This window comes from Elaeis guineensis, chromosome 11 (assembly GCF_000442705.2).
Source record: "Elaeis guineensis isolate ETL-2024a chromosome 11, EG11, whole genome shotgun sequence".
In the NCBI taxonomy this organism is placed as follows: Eukaryota; Viridiplantae; Streptophyta; class Magnoliopsida; order Arecales; family Arecaceae; genus Elaeis; species Elaeis guineensis.
The window spans coordinates 117,449,250-117,468,989 of record NC_026003.2 but is presented as its reverse complement, the minus strand read 5'-3'; the positions used below and the strand labels follow the sequence as shown (position 1 = coordinate 117,468,989).

At 37.8% G+C, this 19,740-nt stretch overlaps 1 protein-coding gene across 2 annotated transcripts; it reads left to right on the top strand.

Moving 5' to 3' along the window:
- Positions 1-8,010: 8,010 nt before the first annotated feature.
- On the top strand, positions 8,011-13,926 carry LOC105053917 (glutamate dehydrogenase 2, mitochondrial). Of its 2 annotated transcripts, XM_073245751.1 has the most exons (10): positions 8,011-8,250; positions 8,340-8,452; positions 8,557-8,670; positions 11,479-11,700; positions 11,823-11,897; positions 11,995-12,111; positions 12,359-12,609; positions 13,122-13,197; positions 13,283-13,369; positions 13,490-13,926. In XM_073245751.1, the coding sequence occupies exons 2-10, from the start codon at positions 8,345-8,347 to the stop codon at positions 13,673-13,675; spliced, it is 1,236 nt and encodes a 411-aa protein (XP_073101852.1). In that variant the 5' UTR covers positions 8,011-8,250; positions 8,340-8,344; the 3' UTR covers positions 13,676-13,926. The 2 variants fall into 2 exon arrangements, with proteins under 2 accessions (XP_073101852.1, XP_010933559.1); XM_010935257.4 differs by having other exon boundaries at positions 8,012-8,452.
- Positions 13,927-19,740: the final 5,814 nt, after the last annotated feature.

Below are 19,740 nucleotides of genomic sequence, written 5' to 3'. Positions count from 1 at the left end.
TCTTCCCTTCTTAATTTGGCTAAACAGGGGAGAAAGTATGGTGGCTAGTGGCCGATGGACTTACAACATGCGATGGCAACAGACAGCTGATGGCGAGCAGTGGTGGACGGTCGGTGGCAGTAGATGCCGATGAGAAATCATGAGAAATGGCTCGAAAAAATAAGGCATCGGTGAACCTTTTTTTTCAATCTTCCTGTCGACCATTGGCTGGTCACCAACAGTCATAGCATCAACGTGGAGGGTGACAGAAAGGTCAAGCTATCTAATTAGAACCTCCAATACCAAGGGACGACGATGTCGGTAGACAAAAAGGAAGAAATTAATGCCGAAAAATAGGAGAAGTGGAACTTGATTGATTTCCAGCCAAGTACGGGCCAGTGATGAGTCTTTTAGGGCCATGGAGAGAAGAAGAAACAAAGAGGAGAAAGGATAGGGCTTTGGCTCAGTTGTGGTTGCATCTCCAACTCTAGTTTCTGACGGGCATGGATCTTGGAAGATTAGCAAAACCATGGAAGAAAGAACAAGAAAGAAGAGAAGAGAAAAGAAGGGCAGGTGCTTCTCGTGGATTGCTTTGGTGGGGAGAATAAGACTTATGGAGTATTTCTTAGTGTTTTGATAGTCGTAGGAGTCCGATTCCATGCCGGATTTGGTGGAGAAGAAGATTCTCGATGGAAGTCTTTGTCTCAATTATTTTTCATATGGTCTGTGATATGGGCCAACTTATGATGGACTAGTCCAATTGAACTAGACTATCACAAAGCTAGCTTGTTCTTGAAATAATGAATCATGATCTCGGCTTAGCTAGTCCGCAATATGCATAAACTGAGCAGCCAAGCATGATCAGAATTATTTGCCTAACAGTCCTATATTTATACCCAAGGGACTAAAAGTGTTGTTGCTTGTCTCAACAACTTCTTCTCCTTATTTAACTATCTACACAGATGCTTGGTTACAATGAATCGACAAATCCCTTTATATTAAATGAAGCGAAAGAAAGGAATACTATAGAAAAAGAAGAAAAAAAGAGGGGAAATTCTAACCTGCCTATGTTTGACGTGCACTCCTCCAACTTTGTGCAGGTCTTGCTTGAGGGAAGCTGTATCCATCCGCGTACATGGAGGGATAAAGCATGCCTCTGAAATAAAACACGTAACATGTTACCATAACAAGACAACTCTCAACAGTAATGTTAGGAAACAGGGTGTGTGGGCTTTATTAAGGTCATGTGCAAATACTTGGGATTATCATATGACATGCGGTGCTGTCAAAGAGTTGTTCGAGAATTGTTTATTGCTGAATAAAATAAGCCAGCTTTCCCACGAGACGCGTCGGTGCATGAGCGCTTTTTTAAAAAAAACGCACTCAACACACAAAAAACACAAAGAAAAAAAAAAGTTTGATAATCTTTCTTCCCTTATCGAGGACGCTTCCCACGTCAGCGCGGACGCGGAGGGTCGAGAGTGCTTATCCGATCACCCGCCGTTGCGCAGTACACGGACGCGCGTGATTTGACACGGCCCTCAGAGACCTTGTAAAAGCGCACGCGGCGGCGCGCGAAGCAGTTGAGACGCATCCATTTCCGTTTCTGCCGCGTGCAGTTGACTTGTTGGGAACGCCCCCGGCAACCTTCGGTTCCTTTTCGGGTAAGACACGGCGCTGCCTCCAGCTCCCCGCAATTATGGGCCCTGCACTTTCGTTTGTTCTGCGAGTTGCGAGCTGCAAAGTTTCTAAACGGGTTACTATTCGTAACCCCCAACAAAAAAAAAAAAAAAAGAAGCAACACTGTTTGGACTTTAGAAAAAAAAAAAAACAAAAAAACAAAAAAGACAGCACTATGGGTCCCAGGCTCGCGGCCATAAACCAAGTTCCAGGTCCAGGTTATGCCTGGTGGGGGTGAGGTCGAAGCCTGAACCGAACACCATCCTGGCACGTGGTGATGACAGACAGCTTGCATCTAACGACTTCGTTATGCCTGGTGGGGGTGAGGTCGAAGCCTGAACCGAACACCATCCTGGCACGTGGTGATGACAGATAGCTTGCATCAAACGACTTCGACTGTTTTATCTAATTAATTTTAAAAAAAATTATTTATAAAAATAATTTATTTTTTAATTTATTTATCAGATTGATACAAATAGGATAAAATGTCATTTTGAATGACGTTTTTAGATGGCCATGTCACCTATTTTTTTTCATATTTTTCACGTAGATGATGAAAAAAAAACTAAAATAAATGATATTTTTTAAAACGTTATTCCAAACGACGTTTTAAAAAATATCATTTTATTTAGCGATTTAAATTTTTTCTTCAAAAAAAATAAAAAAATTAAAAAAATTAAAAATTTTAATTTTAAATTTATAAAAAATAAAATTATAATTTTGATTAAAATAAAAATTATCATTTCAAAATAGTATCCCCATTTCAACTTATTTTTTTTAAAAAATATCTGAAAAAAATTGATGTAAAAAAATAAAAAACTATCATAAAAAAGAATTAAAAAAATAAAAATTATAATTTTAAATTTATAAAAAATAAAAAAAAATAATTTTAATTCAAATAAAAATCATCATTTCAAATTACAATCTCCTCTTCAAATTAATTTTTTTAAAAAAATATCATAAAAAATGAGAAAAAAATAAAATTTATAATTTTGAATAATTTTTAAAAAATAAAAATTTTAATTTTAATTCAAATAAAAAATATCATTTTAAATTATTTTATCGATTTAAAATTATTTTTAAAAAAGTATCTAAAAAAATCTTTAAAAATTAAAAAAATAAAAATACCATAAAAAATGAGAAAAAAATAGAAAAAAATAAAAATTATAATTTAAAATTTAAAAAAATAAAATTTTTAATTTTAATTAAAGTAAAAAATATCATTTCAAATTACTTTCTCCATTTCAAAATAATTTATTTAAAAAATATTCTAAATAAATAAAAAAATACCTAAAAATATTTCATAAAAATAAAAAGAAATGATAAAAATAAAAAAAATTATAATTATAATTTTAAATTATAAAAAAATTAAAATTTGAATTTGAATTTAAAAAAAATAAAAGAAATAAAAAATGCCATAAAAAAGTGAAAAAAAGGAAAAAAATGGGAAAAAAAATAAAAACTATAAATTGAAATTAAAAAAATAAAAATTTTAACTTTAATTCAAAAAAATATCATTTTAAATTACTTTCTTCATTTCAAAATATTTTTTAAAAAAAATATCTGAAAAAAATAAAAAAATTGGTGTAAAAAAAATAAAAAACACCATAAAAAAAGAAAAAGAATTTAATTGAAAAAAATAAAAATTCTAATTCTAATTCAAAAATAAAAATAATAATTTTGAATTTAAAAAAATAAAAATTTTAATTATAATTCAAATAAAAAATATCATTTCAAATTACTAAATTAACTTAAATTTAATTTTTTAAAAAATTATAATTTTACTTTAATTCAAATAAAAAATTATCATTTCAAATTACTATCCTCATTTTAAATTAATTTTTTTTATTAATAAATCACATAAAAATAACTAAAAAAATTAAAAAAAATAAAAATATCATTAAAAAAAAATTGAAAGAAAACGCCAAAGGAGATGGCATTTTTGAAAACGCCATCCCTTTTGGCATTTTGAAACCATAAAACCTCCCAAAAAAAAACCCCCTCTCTCCCTCTTCTCTGGCGTTTTTCCGACGATTTCTCCTCTCCGACGGCACGGCAGCGAGCTCCCGACGGTGGTGAGCTCCCTCCTCTCTCTTTCCTCTTCCTCTCTCTCTCCCTCTTCTCTCCCTCTTCCTCTCTCTCTCCCTCTTTTTCCTTGGCCTGCCGACGACAGATGGCCGGCAGCGGGCCCGTGTGCCCCCCCGGTTGGTCCGTCGGTGGCCGCCCCACCCCTCCCTTGCACCTGGCCGGCCCCCTCTTTCTTTCCACTTCCTCTCTCTCTCCCTCTTCCTCTCTCTCTCTCTTTTTCCTTGGCCCGCCGGTGACAAACGGCCGGTGGTGGGCCCACGTGCCCCCTGGTTGGTCCGCCAGTGGGCCGCCGGCGGCCGCCCCGCCCCTCCCCTTCCCTTGGCCGGCTCCCTCTCTTTTTCCTCTTCCTCTCTCTCTCTCCCTCTTCTCTCCCTCTTCCTCTCTCTCTCTCTCCCTCTTTTTTCTTGGCCCACCGGCGACAAACGGCCGGCGGCGGGCCCGCGCGCCCCCCCAGTTGGTCCGTCGGTGGGCCACCGGCGGCCGCCCCGCCCCTCCCCTTCCCATGGCCGGCCCCCTCTCTCTTTCCTCTTCCTCTCTCTCTCTCTCCCTCTTCCTTCTCTCTTCCTCTCTCTCTCTCCCTCTTTTTCCTTGGCCCGTCGACGGCAACCGGCCGGCGACTACCGACCGACGGTCCCCTTCCCTTGGCCGACGGCCGCCCCGCCCAGCCCCTCCCCTTCTCTTGGCCGGCCGCCCCGTCCCATCCCCACCCGCGATGGCCCCGCGGCGGGCCCCCAACGGCGGCCCCCCCGCGGCAGGCCCCAGAGGCGGCCCCGCGGTGGCCCCCCCCGCAGCGGGCCCCCGACGGCGGCCCCCCGACGATGGGCCGTGGTGGGCCCCGACGGCGGCCACCCGACGACGAGCCGTGGCGGGCCCTGACAGCGGCCCCGCGGCAGCCCCCCGATGGCGGGCCCGTGCGGTTTTGCGGCGTCCTTCTATTTCGATTTTTTTATTTTTATTTTTATCTAATTATTTTTTATTTTTATCTCATTAGATTCAAATTTATTTTAAAATTCGATTCGATTCTAATTTAAAATTTTTAAAATATATTGCATTTCATGAAAACGTATACCTGTCAGTTGACCAATGTAGGATATTTTACGATATCCATATAAAATATATATTTGATTATATTTTTTTATCCATATAAAATATATATTTGATTATATTTTTTTATATGGATATCGTAAAATATATACATTGGTCAATTGATTGTCTAGTTTGGACAGTTTGAAAATTACATTTAATTCTATAGGTAATTACATTATTCGAATGATATGCGGAGGGTTCGAAAAAAATTTCGGACAATATTTTTCTTTAGTTCTTCTCACACATTTTCAGTCGTGTGGGGAGAACTAAGGAGAAATATTGCCGAAATTTCTTTCGGTCCCTTTTGCGTATCGTTTGATTAATGTAATTAATCTATAGAATTAATGCAATTTTCGAATGGGATAGGATCTATTTGAACCTATTTGTTGATGATATGAAGCATTTATCATGTAAATCTTTTGAAACGATAAAATAATTAATAATACTAAATATTTTGATCCGAAATATTGGTGGCGATTGGTGTTGATCCATATAGCTGTGCGCTTTGGTATGGAGCAGTCGATGCGTCAGATATGACAAATATGCCGTCACCATATATTCCACATATGCCATCACCGTATATTCCGCAGATATCATCACTAGATGCTGCACATATGCCACCGCCTTTTGATCTACAGATGACAGCATTTTTTTCTTCCTACATCTCCCAGATGACATCACCGGGTACCAGTTGGCCACATGAGTATGATACTTTCTTTTCAAGCCCATCCGTGTATCCAGATGAGAGGGTTGAGCGGGTCGCTTAGTCCGTAGATGATCCGACAGCATGAGTTATTCTTGAGCAGCATGACCAACAGACCTCCTCCACTGATATAGGGGAGGAGCTATCACAGTAGGAGCAGGAGCAGCCATTGAGGACCTTCCTGAGAAGATCCAAGCGACCATAAGTACGACGACGTCCTTATGGGACTTAGTCTTTTTTAGATTTGTACTTAATATTTTTAAAACTTTTATTATACTATTTTTTATATACTTGACATTTTTATTCTATTTAATATTATTAATTATTGATTTTATTTTATATTATTTAATTTTAAGTGATCGAATATTATACTTTATGGATATGGATACACATACTCTAATGTGTCTCAGAACATTAAGAGAGAAAAATTTATGCTAAAAGGGTTATAGAAATTATAACATAAATAATAATAATATATCAAATAATTTAATTATGAGATGAATCAGACCGCACTGGTATATCTCGATCTGATACGAGCACGAACAGCTATGTACAGTGCAGTATGAAAAAAAATTAATGAATTTAAAATGAAATGAATTTAAAATTAATGAATTTTATTTTTAGCAAAATTATAATTTTTATTTTTTTATAAATTTAATATTTTTATTTTTATTCCATTTTTTACCTTTTTTCTCTTTTTTTGGGGGAAAAAATTAAAATCGCCAAAACAAAGGGCGTTTTTTAAAACGTCATTTGTTTTAGCGATTTTATTTTTTATTTTTTGACGTCGTTTACGTGAAAAATAGAGGGTGACGTGGTGATGATAAAACGCCATTCAAAATGGTATTTTATCCTTTTTGCATCAATCTAGTAAATAAGTTAAAAATTATGTTATTTTTATAAATATTTTTTTTTAAAAATTAATTAGGTAAAGCACTCTAACGACTTCGCTGTTAGTCAATCTTCTTTTTTTGAAAAAAAATGCTGCTAGAATCAATATTATACAAATAAAAGGTGGTAAAAAAATGTGAATATGATTGAGGTTTTCTAAGATCATATGAGCGATATGATAAAATTGATTTAGAATTCATTTTTATGCATTGATTTGGAGATCTATTGACCAGAATCTATTTAAGGAAGTTAAAAAATAAATAATTGCAATTATTGGTAGGTATATTTTTATCTTATCTATATTGATTAAGATGAAAATATTCCAGATTTGTGGTCTTCATTGATGTTGCTTAGAACGCAAAAGACCTCCATGAAGCCATGTGACACTATTGTATGTCTCCAAGTATCTATGGTGCTTTCTACTGTCTCCTCTTAATGGAGCACATTAAAGTTGGCTAAATTTTTTTGATGGACCATAAATCGAATGCATGTTGTTAAGAGATGATCGATAACAAAGTTATAACATATTTGTATAAATTTTTGTTGTAATATTTTTTGTACTACTTTAGGGTTTCCTTGAATGACTTGTTTTTAGTTATGCAAAAAGTTGAAATTCAATTACTCGTTTTTTATTTTGCAATAAGTTGGACCTTAATTGTATATGTATTGTGAAGTTAAGGGCTCAATTGCCTTAGCTAATTCTCTTTTTAAGTCCTCTCTTGGCATTTGCCATTAGATGTTGCAAAACAAGTTGCACTTTAACTACAATCTTGAACAATATAGGAACATTTTACTAAAACTAAATAGGGTAAATTGGTAGTTAGAAAATCATTCGATTTCAATAGATCTGGCGGTGCCCTTTTATCTTCTGAATTATAGAATTCTTGTTTCACTAATATTTTATGGTAGCCCGCAAGTAAACTTTTATGAGCCCTCAATCCATAAAATTGGCAACCGACTAGTTAGAGATCATGGAACTCAAAAATTAAATCAAAATATGATTAAAAATTGAAATGTAGCTCGATTAACTAATAGAAGAAAGATGCTGTAGTGCTTCGTATAATTTTTTGTGCTACTTTGAAATAAGATTCCTAATAAAGATATAAACCTCATAGATTTTAATTAATGACTACATTGACAAATTGAGAAAGAATGATGATTCGACATCATACATCATAATTGATAACTCTACTCTTGGTACTATAGCATACACGACCAGCATACGAAGTTAGAGCGGACTCACGAGTGCGAGCTCCACATGAATCCACCATGAATGCTTACAGAGATGTATAGTTAGGATAAATGATTCCTTTGAGATCGATGCATGTAAATCTCAAGATAGTTCACAATTCATTAGTGCACACCCAAAGAGGATAGATCAGTCGACACAACCAACATACTCTTAATTTTTTTTGAAGGCCAATCAGGATGTGCTCAACCCCTCTAATTCAACAGCAAGTGCAGGATTTTTTTTAACCCAAAAAAAAAAAAAAGAAAAAAAAAGAAAGAAAAAGGGTAGAGGGTTTTCGCTCAACGCGTTAACCGTCGGCGCAGTCTTTTCCCAATTGGAGAGCCCCACGGCTCCGTGCAAGAGCTCTATTTTATTAGTTCGGCCTCACCCTGCTCTCTTCTCCCGCATGTCCGCGTCTCGGTTTCCATTTCCGTCTCCCAGCTCCTTGATTCGCTCTCCTTTCCCTGCCTCAAATCCTGCATGATCGTCGAATAAAATATAAGCAAACCAAATCCGATTTCGATACTTCTATAAATCCCCGCTTCCGTTCTCCGATCGATTTCACTTCGCCCGTATTTCGATCGATTTCTCTGTAAGAATTGTTCGATCTCTTTCTATTTTGGTGTTCTGCGAGCCTTTCGCTGGTGAAAGATCGCTCCATTTCTTGTCCTTTTCAAGCAGCAGCCATGAACGCTCTGGCCGCCACCAGCCGCAACTTTCGCCAGGCCTCCCGCCTCCTGGCTCTCGATTCCAAGCTCGAGAAGAGCCTCTTAATCCCCTTCCGTGAAATCAAGGTCTGAATTTCTTCTTCTTCTTCTTTGTTTTGATTTTTTTTTTTATCCTTTTCTTCTTTTCGACGATTTGTGAGTTGGGTTCTTGTTTTCTTGTGGGTCTGCAGGTGGAATGTACCATCCCTAGAGATGATGGGACGATGGCTTCCTATGTTGGGTTCAGGGTTCAGCATGACAATGCCCGGGGGCCGATGAAAGGGGGGATCAGATATCACCCTGAAGTGAGTTGTTTTTGTTGTTTCTTTTTATATATCTGCAGTGGATATAGGCAGGTTTATAAGATGTCCTGGATTCAGTAGATTCAAGATATTATTTTTGGGGTTTGGCATTAGATTCTGTGGGATTATATCATCTTTGTCGTACTTATCCTTTAATTGTCGGATACTGTTTGAGCAAATGGAAAGGAAATTATATGTATATTCAAGATAAATGCATGATAGGATTTAGTCTGTCATAACGTGATTGTCGTATGCTGTTGGGCATCATTTTGCATAGATTTAAAGATCTTATTGTTTATTCGAAGTGGCATTTCTCAGTTTTTTGGATTCTTTGTTGTATCTTTGCTTCTTAATTGTTCTTTATTGTCTTAGGGGTTTATATTTATATGCATCAACTTATTGTCATTTCTAATAATCTCTCACATCTATATCTATAATGATTATAGCCAACGTTTTACGTCCTGGTAAAACAGGGGGTGCACCGGCCCGTTCTTATGAGAAAATGGATCGGGACAGGGTCGGAACCCGAAAAAGAGGAAAGAAATAATGGAACGAAAGATGAGGATAAGCATTTAATGAAAGGAAAGAAGAAGAAGAAAAATGAAAGTAAGAAGGTAAGGGAGAAGAGCAAAAAAGGAAAGAAAGAAAGAAGAAAGGAAAGAAAAATAAGAAGAAAAAGGAAAAAAGAAAGAAAGGAAGGGATGAGAAAAGAAAGAAAAAGAAAAGGAAAGAAAGAAAGGTAGTATAAAGAAAAGAAGTAAAGAAAGAGAAAACAAAGAAAGAAACAAAAGGAGAAGGGGAGAGAGATGCTAGATATCTATCAGGATAGGATGAGGGCATCCCCTTCCATAGAGAAACCAGGATACCTCCATCCTATGGAATTTAAAACCTTGATTATGGCAAGCTCAGCTGTCTGCCCACAAATTGGATTTCTATCATTTTCGTTAGCACCATGTATTGTTACAAAATTACTACTAATGAAAGCAAACTTTTTTGGCTGCTTTTTGCACAAAGAATTGCCAAAGCCATATTGAGAACCTACCCACATAAGTCTTGTAGATCATCTCATTGTCTGTTGTCCATGAAAATTTATGATTTTTCCTTGTTACATGGACTGGTTATCACTTGACAATATCTCAATTGATTTTACACTATAATCTTATATACAGATAGATAATTGATGATCTTTTTGTGGTCCATTATAGTGATGTCCATGGATTGGATTGGTCATAGACCATTATTGAGCTGCCTGAGCCTTTCAGTTGTTGGCAAATCTTTGTTCCATTCTGGAATGTCTGTGTCTTGTCAGCTTATAACAGCTCAAGCCACATGCATGCACTCCCACCTTGTTATTGTGTTAATCAGTTGTCTTTTAGGGAACAAGGAAATATGTTTCATTTTTTGTAGATTTGAAAAGTATGCAATGAGAAAATATGTTTCTGCAACTTGAAGAACAAGTACCCAGTTGTTACTCAGTCTTATGTATCAGAATTAGTTGATACTGTAACCACTTTGAGCATGTCTAGAATTAGGAGGGTTTTTAAGAGAAGTTCAACAAATAAAAATGCCTTGCCTCTTATTTACAGATATGCTTCAGACAATCATAAAAGAGCCCAGAAAAATCATAAGAAAATAAGGAATTCAGCAGGGGGAATGATGTCATGTGCCCCAGCTATGAGTGGTGGTATTACATGGAATGGAGGTGTCCGAGACACTTCTTTTTCATTTATTAGCAGTTTGTTATTCAAATATCGACAATATGGAAGGTCTTGGGTATAATCAGGGTACACGGGTGACATCTCCAAGCAAGAAGGCCAGAAGTTTTGAGTTCCACATCTGCTCTACTTCCATTATAGTGAATAGGATAGACCTGAGCTTGGCAGGTATAATTCCTTTTTGGGTGATTGCATCGAATTATTTATCTTCATGCAAAGTTTTATCATTACAATCTACGTATTCTGGTCAGTATGAACAACAACTATTTTTGTTTTAGAGGTAATCACTAAAGAAATGAATCTGTGATGCTTAGAATTTAGAACAACAACAAACTTATAATTTTAATGCTTATATATACCACGCAACGAATTCCTCCAAACCTTGCATTTTGAGCAATGAGATGGGAAACATAGGACAGTTATTATTTACCATGCAGTTTTATTTGGATTCCAAATCTCCAAAACATTCATACTCGGTGTTATTTGGACACTCCAATTTTTCTGGTTTCTTCATGTGTGGAACAGTTGAATGCTTGAAGGCCCTCATTCATAGTCTTAACGTAGTATTGTTCAGCCATTCCAAACCTGGTGGTTTGGGGCATGTCGAACCGGTCCATTCAAGGATCGAGATTGTTCAGCCATCCAATTCAATCGCTTGTTGAAACTGGCTTGAAGCAGGCTGAACCATCTGGTTCCGCCTGGTTTCAAGCAGTTTGGCCTGTTCCAGAGCCAAACCAGGTTCCAGAATGTTAAGGCTTGGAGGGTTCCAGAATGTTAAGGCTACCAGCATTCATAGGGGAGTTAGTGGATTGGTATTCTGGAGATCATACATATGGATCAAAGCAGGACTTCTAACTTGATCGAATGACCTTTTTTTCGCATGGGTGAAAGCATTAAATAATTTTTTGAGCAACACCTCGCAGCTGGATCACGGCTTTGCTGTTCCACACAGTTGCTAGGATGTGTTGCTTGTAAATCTGTTTTTGGATTCCCCTTCATTTATATCTATGACTGAAATGCACTAATTATTTTACTTTTATTGCTTACACTGCTTGAGCTGACTTTGAATCATCATCTATATATTTGCTTTTGAAAGGTTGACCCTGATGAGGTGAATGCTCTGGCTCAACTGATGACATGGAAAACAGCCGTTGCAGACATTCCATATGGTGGAGCGAAGGGGGGCATTGGGTGCTCTCCTGGTGAATTAAGTACCAGTGAGTTGGAACGCCTAACACGTGTCTTTACTCAGAAGATTCATGATCTCATTGGAACTCACACTGATGTTCCAGCCCCTGATATGGGAACCAATTCACAGGTATTCTACCTCGTTCTTTATTTGATCATTTAACCAAAAATAAGTAAGTTTTAAATTTTCCTTGTACCTTCATTATGATGAATCTGAATGTTTTTTGACTAATGACCTGTCTTGATAAACAGACTATGGCATGGATTTTAGATGAGTATTCTAAGTTCCATGGCCACTCACCAGCCATCGTTACTGGAAAGCCAATAGTAAGCATTCAAAACTAACTAATAATAAGTTGTCATTTGACTAAATTTTGATTTCTTAGGTTAAACTGATCTTTTTTTTTTTTTTGGATAATTGCAGGATCTTGGTGGCTCCTTAGGCAGGGATGCTGCTACCGGGCGAGGTGTTGTATTTGGTGCCGAGGCTTTATTAGCTGAACATGGGAAGTCTATTTCTGGATTGAGTTTTGTTATCCAGGTGAATCTGGTTTTAAGGATGTATATCTTGCATTTTCTTCTAATTTAATAACTGCAACTCATAAAATGAAGGATTAGAAGACCAGCCATGATAGAATCATGACTTTATGCTTCACTCACCTTGATTCTACTGCTCACTGGCTGTACAAGATAACTTAAACTGCAACCCTTGCAATTCCTCGCGGTCATGTTATCTGAAACACATTCCATGATACTTTAACCTATTGACTCCTTATTAAATTTTCCAGGGTTTTGGAAATGTGGGATCTTGGGCTGCACAAATTCTTCATGAAAAAGGTGGTAAGATTATTGCAATTGGAGATGTAACCGGTGCAATAGAAAATCCGGATGGTATTGATATTCCTGCACTCATGAACCACAAAAATGGAGGCGGTGTTCTGAAAGATTTCAAAGGCGCAAATGCTATGGACATGAAGGAATTGCTTGTGCATGAATGTGATGTTCTTATTCCTTGTGCCTTGGGCGGAGTGCTTCACAGGTTCCAAACATATATCATCTGCTTATAGCTGCTTGTTATCATACTGTCTCCTGTCCTAACTGTTTTCAATTCTCATCTAGCACCATGCAATGAATTTGAATTATATCTGAATATCAAATGATAAGATTATTGTGTTAGCTGCAATTCCCTATGTGCTCAAAGATCTTGTTTTATAATATTTCACATACATTTGGTGGCCTTGTAACCGGATTTGCAATTTTTCAGTTGAATTTTCTTTATGAAATGCATGTGATTTTGCTTAGAATGTCAAGTTACAAATTTTATCATGGAGCAGCAACAATACTGATTCTGCTTTTCAATTTCCAGATGTGTAACTTTGTTTGCACCAAATTTTATAGATGGTTCTGTTGTTATCCAAAAAGAAAAAGAAAAAAAAAAAAGAAAGAGGAAAGATGAAAGACTCTGCATGATAGTTTCTTATAGCGCTTAAGCATAACCAAGGCCATTTGCTACAAAAATCCAACTTTGCTGATGGTTCCATCTTTTTGAAGGGAAAATGCTGCTGATGTGAAGGCCAAGTACATCATAGAAGCTGCTAACCATCCCACTGATCCAGAAGCAGATGAGGTAGCAAGCCATTGAGATTTTTAGGAAAAATTAAAGCTGTTGCAAATGTTGAGATTTATTAGTTTTCAATATGTTTGGAGTGCAGATACTATCGAAAAAAGGGGTCGTCATACTGCCCGACATTTATGCAAATGCTGGGGGTGTGATTGTGAGTTATTTTGAGTGGGTTCAGGTACTCAATGATAGACACTTCCATTTCTAATTTCCTCTCTCAGTTTTGATAGCTCAATTGCTAGTAACATCATAACATTCTGTTTCTTCCATTTTATTTTTATTTTTTCTTTTTTCCCAGAACATCCAAGGGTTCATGTGGGGTGAGGATAAGGTGAACATGGAACTTCAAAGGTACATGACAGGTGCTTTCAAGAACATCAAGTCAATGTGTAAGACTCATGACTGCAATCTCAGAATGGGCGCGTTCACCCTGGGGGTGAACCGAGTTGCCCGTGCTACTCTCCTGAGGGGTTGGGAAGCATAGGGAGATGAATTCTGATTCATTTAGAAAAATTCTTAGCTATCAAAGACAAGAGAAAGAAAGGAGCTCAACGTTATTATTTTCCAGTCTGAAAAAAAAAAAAAAAAAAAAAAAAAAACCATACAGGGGAGACTTGAGTAACATATGTTCAACCAGTGAAGTAGTCTGGAACTCTCAAAGCAAAACTGTTACATTTGTTCTTTTGTTGTGAGTGAAGTTTAAGCTTATGGAAATAAAAGGTAGTTGTTGCCGTAGTTTCATTTTTACTTTTGGTTGAAGATGCGCTAGAAAATCTTAGAAGCCATAGATTCAGATTGCTAGAATAATCTTATCCCAGTCTGATATCATAGCAAACTATGACTAGGTGCATGGGCATGCACCAACAAAGCCTCTATATTTGCAGCCATTATCCCGTAGACAATTACATTTTTTTCTATTAATTATTCAATTTGATAAATAAAATCCTACATTCTATGCACTTTTATTCTCTAGGTTAAATATAGTAAAAGGCTTAAGAGAGTAATGTGCCAGCAAACATGCGAGGGTGCAAAGAGCTCGTGTGGACTCCAAGCATTGCATTGAAGCTTATGTTTTAGCTTGGAGATGAAAGCCTTCATTGTAAGTGTGGATGGTATGATACGTTGTTTAAAAGCACATGATTTATTTGAAAGTGAAAGAGCATTCGCATCAATCTTGATTATTTTGGGCTAATCTCGATAAATATAATTCACATGTCATGTTTATGTAGTCTTTTTTTAGAGTGAATGCGACATTCTATATATGGAGGGTGTATTCATAGAAAAGAACCATATTAGATGGGATATTGGGATGCGAGATGCCAATGCGAGTAGGGTTTCCAAACATTGCTAATATAAGGTAGCATAAATAAATAATGTATTCACAAAGAAGAAGGAGAACAATAGACATTTCGTATCCAATAAAGTGCCAAATAGGGGATGGACCATTTTGTTTTTTCGAAGGCGAATAGGAGGAATAAGAGCTTCCCCAGCGATTTTGTTATTATCTGTTTGATCAATGTGACTGCGTGCATGTTAGAGGATGGACCATTTTGGTTTCTCCCATGTTTTCTAGTGGCGGATTAGAAGGAGACGTATTGTTACACTTATTTCTCCCCTTGTCATGTCAAGATCTCTCCAAGAAAACTATAATTAAAAAAAAGTAAAAATTGAAGGAGAACGTTACATCTTAAGATCGGGGGGGGGGGCTGGTTTGGAAATAAAATCCAATTACAAGAGGCTTTCTCATAGTTCATAGAGATGTAGCAACATAGTAATATGTGAGACACGTTTTGATAGACAATAAGCAAAAAAGAAAAAAAGAATGATATGGTTCTTCAATTTATTAAGAAGATTTTCTACTAATTAATCAACTCAACAAATTCACTCTATTTCCCCTTAGAATACAAGCTAAATTATTCAAGAAATATTTGTTAAACGTGGGAACAAAAACAGAGGTGGTAAAAGGACTCTATCTCTAGATTTATGCTTAACATAAAATAGGACAACAGGCACAAGATGAAGCCAAAATCACTTCTGCATGCTTATATATATTACTATTATTTGGCATCACATGCATGTCGTTTAGTAAAGAGGGGAAGCATTTGAGGGATGTCATGACGATTCGGTGATCATGATCTTGTCAACTGGATTCAAGTTAAAACTGCATGTGAACAGATTTCTACGATCATGGTTTATTTATCTAGAGATTGATGTCTTAGTAACTTAAAAATCTTAGTCAAAAGATAACTACTGTGTTGCACTCTCATTGCTCCTTTTTGAATTAGCATAGTGAAGTATGAAACATAATGACGTAGAGAAACGCTGCAAACTAGTCGAGTGACACACTTTTATGGCTCCTTTTGAATTGACATAGTGGAGTGTGCTGTGTAATGAAACAAAGGAAAATACGTAACAAGTTGGTTTACACGCTCTCATTGCTCTTTTGGAGTTGGCGTCGTAAAAGGCACCACATAATAAAGCAGAAAGAAGTTGCAAATTAATCAGTCGACTAACATACTCTCTTTGCTTCATTTGAATTGGCATAGTGAAGTCTATCACATCATGAAACAAGAAAAGCTCCAAACCAGTTGAGTGACACATTCTTGTTGCTTCTTTTGAACTGGCATAGAGAAGTGTGAAGCTGCAAACCTATTGAATGGAACACTCTCTTTGCTCCTTTTGAATTATATTGGCATGTGGAGGGTGCCACATTGTCAAGCAACGGAAGAGCTACAGACTAGTTGAGGAGGGAATCTGGTCCCCCAAAAAAATGGAACTCAAGGAGTAGGCATGCACCTTCCAAGGAAATGTGAGGAAATCTCCACCTCAAGTACGTACATTGAGACCAAACACAATGAGGCCTAAGTAGAAAAAACCCAGGGTTAAAGATGCACCCATGAGTTTCCGCCATATAGTAATTAATACTGTGCACATGTAGTGCACATTATCTTGCACAGAAGATATGCATGATGTTGAAGATCTGGTACCACTTATTGCGATAGAAAAAAAGAAGAAATAAAAAATGTACGATCAAATACGTAGATCAGTCTAAGACTTATTTCTACGGTGCATACAAAATTTTACTATGAAAAAAAATAACTATAAGAGGAGATCACATACTCTCAACTCTCATAAGCCTCTCTTTCAACAAGAAGCTCTCACCTCTCACTCTTTATAAAAGCTCTCACAAAAATCTTAAGAAAAATCCCTTCCGACTCTCACAGCCGACTCTCTATTCCACAAGGCGCTCTCAGCCTCTCAGCCTATCTGCCCCTGTTGTTGAAGGGCCCAAATCCCAGTTTAGATCGACATCAAGCCTTCAAAAGGACTCAAATATCTTTTCTAGCCATTGGATCTCTTCTGCAAGCTTTTCTGACCCGCAAAGGAGGGTTGTAGACTGCAATTTTTGCCTTATGGACCAGGGCAGTCCATGTGGAAGGCATGGACCGCAACTTCTTTTCGTGATCCACCGTGGACCGCATGGAAAGTTTGAAACAGGGCCTCAGCACACCCGTGCTAGGCCGCGCTCACCTGGGTCGCATGTCCTGTAGGCCGCACCCAGCTGCGGGCCTGCATACGCTGAGTCTTCGGGCCTCCACATCATGCGCTGCATTCTGGGCTCCTTTGTCTTGGATTTTTTTTTCTGTGGATCGAATTCGAAGCATCAAAATTTCAATAATCTCCACCTTGACTAGACATTCGACCTCTATCTAACTTTGAAAGCTTCTATATGATCTCACCCCATGTTCTAGGGCAAATGTCTGACTGCTCATAGATGGACAAACATGAGAGTCGAACCAGACTGTTCAATCCTATCTCCGTCATATACTGTGATCCATCTGACTTGAGATCTACTCGAGGCAGCATCCTATGGTAATAGAAATTTTATCTTGCGACATCACATGTCAGCCTCTCAAGTCTCCCATCTTATGCCCGATCCATCTGCTCCTGGAGCTCTATCTCATACTGGACTTCCACTGACTCCTGAAGCTCCACCTCGCATTGAGCTTCCTACAAAGAGATAGTGTCCTCCATACTTTTTTCTTTCAACAAAATCCAACTGCCGCGCATGACCTTCAAGATTTCATCATCAGCTCTCCACCTATAGTCGCTTGAATCCAATATGTTCTAAGAAATTAGATTTCTCCTAAAGCTGGGTATGTATCGGATCTCATCCAACTTTTTCATTGTTCCATCATAACTCTGTAAGCTGACAGTTCTTATGCCCTTAATTGCACAGCTCGATCCATCCAACAGATGAAGAATGCCCTCACTGCTCTCTAAGAACTCAAACAGCTCCTTTCTATAACATACATGATACGAACATGCAGAATCTAAAATTCACTAGAAGAAGAAATAGATACCTCATCAGTCATCAGACAAATATCATCACTTTCTTCTGTATCACTATCTGTCTTTACCACAGTAGTCTTCATCCGATCTCTGAGCTACGAGCAATTTTTGACTTGATGCCCCAATTTATCACACCGTTAGCATCTGATCTTGCTCGAGTCCCTCAACTTAGATCTGGACCTCCCACTTTGCGATCCTTTATGGCTTTATCTTCTGCCACCACCACCTCCAATCATCATCGAAGCTGAGTCATCACTTGAACTCAAGGCTCAGTTCTCCCTCCTCAGAATCTCATTCTGGAGTAGTACCACAGTAACCTCATCCATCTTGATGGTGCTCTTTCCTACTAAAAGAGCTGTCACCAAAGACTCAAAAGAAAGGAGAAGCGACGCAAGCAAAACCAACATCCTAGTCATCTCCTAAACCTTCTTACCAACGTTGAGGAGATCGATGAGGATCTTCTGAAAGTTGCCGTGATGCTCCTGCACGCTCTATCCCTCTCTCATCCATAATTGGTAGAACTGCATCCAGAGGAAGAGAGCATTGGTGAATGATTTTGCCATGTATATCTCCTCGAGCTTCATCTACATCACCTTTAGGGAAGTCTCGCCAGGCACATGATTCACTACATCATCCATCAAGTACAAGCAGATCGTACTCACCGTCTACATCTAGAGCTACCTCCAATTCTTCACCTTCATGTTAGTCAGCTTCTTTTCGCACAAGAGAGTATCGATCAACCCCTGTTGGATGAGCATATCCTTCATCCTCGCTTGCCATAGGAAGAAATTACTCTTTCTATCATACCGGTTGATCTCCATCTTGATTGAGCTTGACTTCTCCATCTTCTTCAATCTTGATCAATACTGCCATAATTTAGATAATCGCGCATCCTGGTACCACCTGACTTTGATACCAATTGTTAAAGATCTGGTACTACTTGTTGCAGTAGAAAGAAATAAAAAATAAAAGAGACACAATCAAATACGAAGTTCAATCCAAGGCTTACCTCCATGGATATACAAAGCTTTACTATGAAAGAAAATAATTATAAGAGGAGATCACACACTCTTAACTCTTATAAACCTCTCTCTTTCAATAAGAAGCTCTTATCTCTCACTCTTTATAAAAGCTCTCACAAAAATTCTAAGAAAAATTCCCTCAGACTCTCATGGCTGACTCTCTCTGTTCCACAGGGTACTCTCTATCTCTCAACCCGTCTGCCCCTATTAAAGGGCCCAAATCTCAATCCAAATCGACATCAGATCTTCAAAAGGACTCAAGTACCTTTGCTAGCTGTTGGATCTCTCCTGCAAGCTTTGTGCAAGATCGCACGCCTGCGCTATAGACTGCGATTTTTGCCTTAGGGACCAGGCCAATCCACATGGGAGGCGTGCATGGACCGTGACTTTTTTCCATGATCCACCATGGACCGTGTGGAAAGTTTGAAACTGAGCCCCAGTGCGCTTACCCATGCGCCCGCACTGGGCTCTGCCTGCGCTAGGCTAGCACATGCCTGTGGGCCGTACCCTACTGTGGGCCTGGGCATGCTGAGTCTCTGTGCCTCCACATCATGCATTGTATTCTGGGCTCCTCCATCTTGGGTTTTTCTCCTATGCATCAAATTCGAGGCACCAAAATCTCAATACATGAGGTGGTTGGCGAGAGAGGATATAAGCCAACTCTGGTGCAGGAACTTGGAAAAAAGAAAAAGAGGAGAAAAAAAAGAATGTCATGGAAGAAGAGTATTTATAAATAATTAGGCTTTAATTCCAAGAAATAAAAATATTAAATATGAAGTTTAGGTAGATCAAGTATTTAAATTCTCTAGGATGGTACTATTTCGAATTTTTTACGAAATGAACTGTGCGCTGCTAGTAGGCTCAATCCTGATATTTGGGATTGGAATATTCAAGATGTACTGATCGAGATACTGGGATGATGATGATGACATGATTTTATCTTAATATCTATCTTAATATGCCATGAGATGTTCTGAAACTCGAATCATTCGATGTTGAGCCAGGGGAAGGAGATGGATCTGAAATTAATTCGCAATATATGTAGAGAGTAGCTGGCCTTGTCATCTTTTGCCGGTGCAACAATTTATTAGATAGACTCCTTCTATTGTGGGCAAAATATTTTGTAGATTTTGATTGTTTTTTTTTTTCACCTCACAACCAATCATGATCTATC

What these genes read in the sequence shown, in the direction of transcription:
- LOC105053917 (XM_073245751.1), top strand. Translation starts at nt 8,345, where the DNA reads ATGAACGCTCTGGCCGCCACCAGCCGCAACTTTCGCCAGGCCTCCCGC. An exon ending in GATTGAGTTTTGTTATCCAG is followed by an intron (nt 12,112 to 12,358) that starts GTGAATCTGGTT and finishes TAAATTTTCCAG; the next exon opens with GGTTTTGGAAATGTGGGATC. An exon ending in CTGATCCAGAAGCAGATGAG is followed by an intron (nt 13,198 to 13,282) that starts GTAGCAAGCCAT and finishes TTTGGAGTGCAG; the next exon opens with ATACTATCGAAAAAAGGGGT.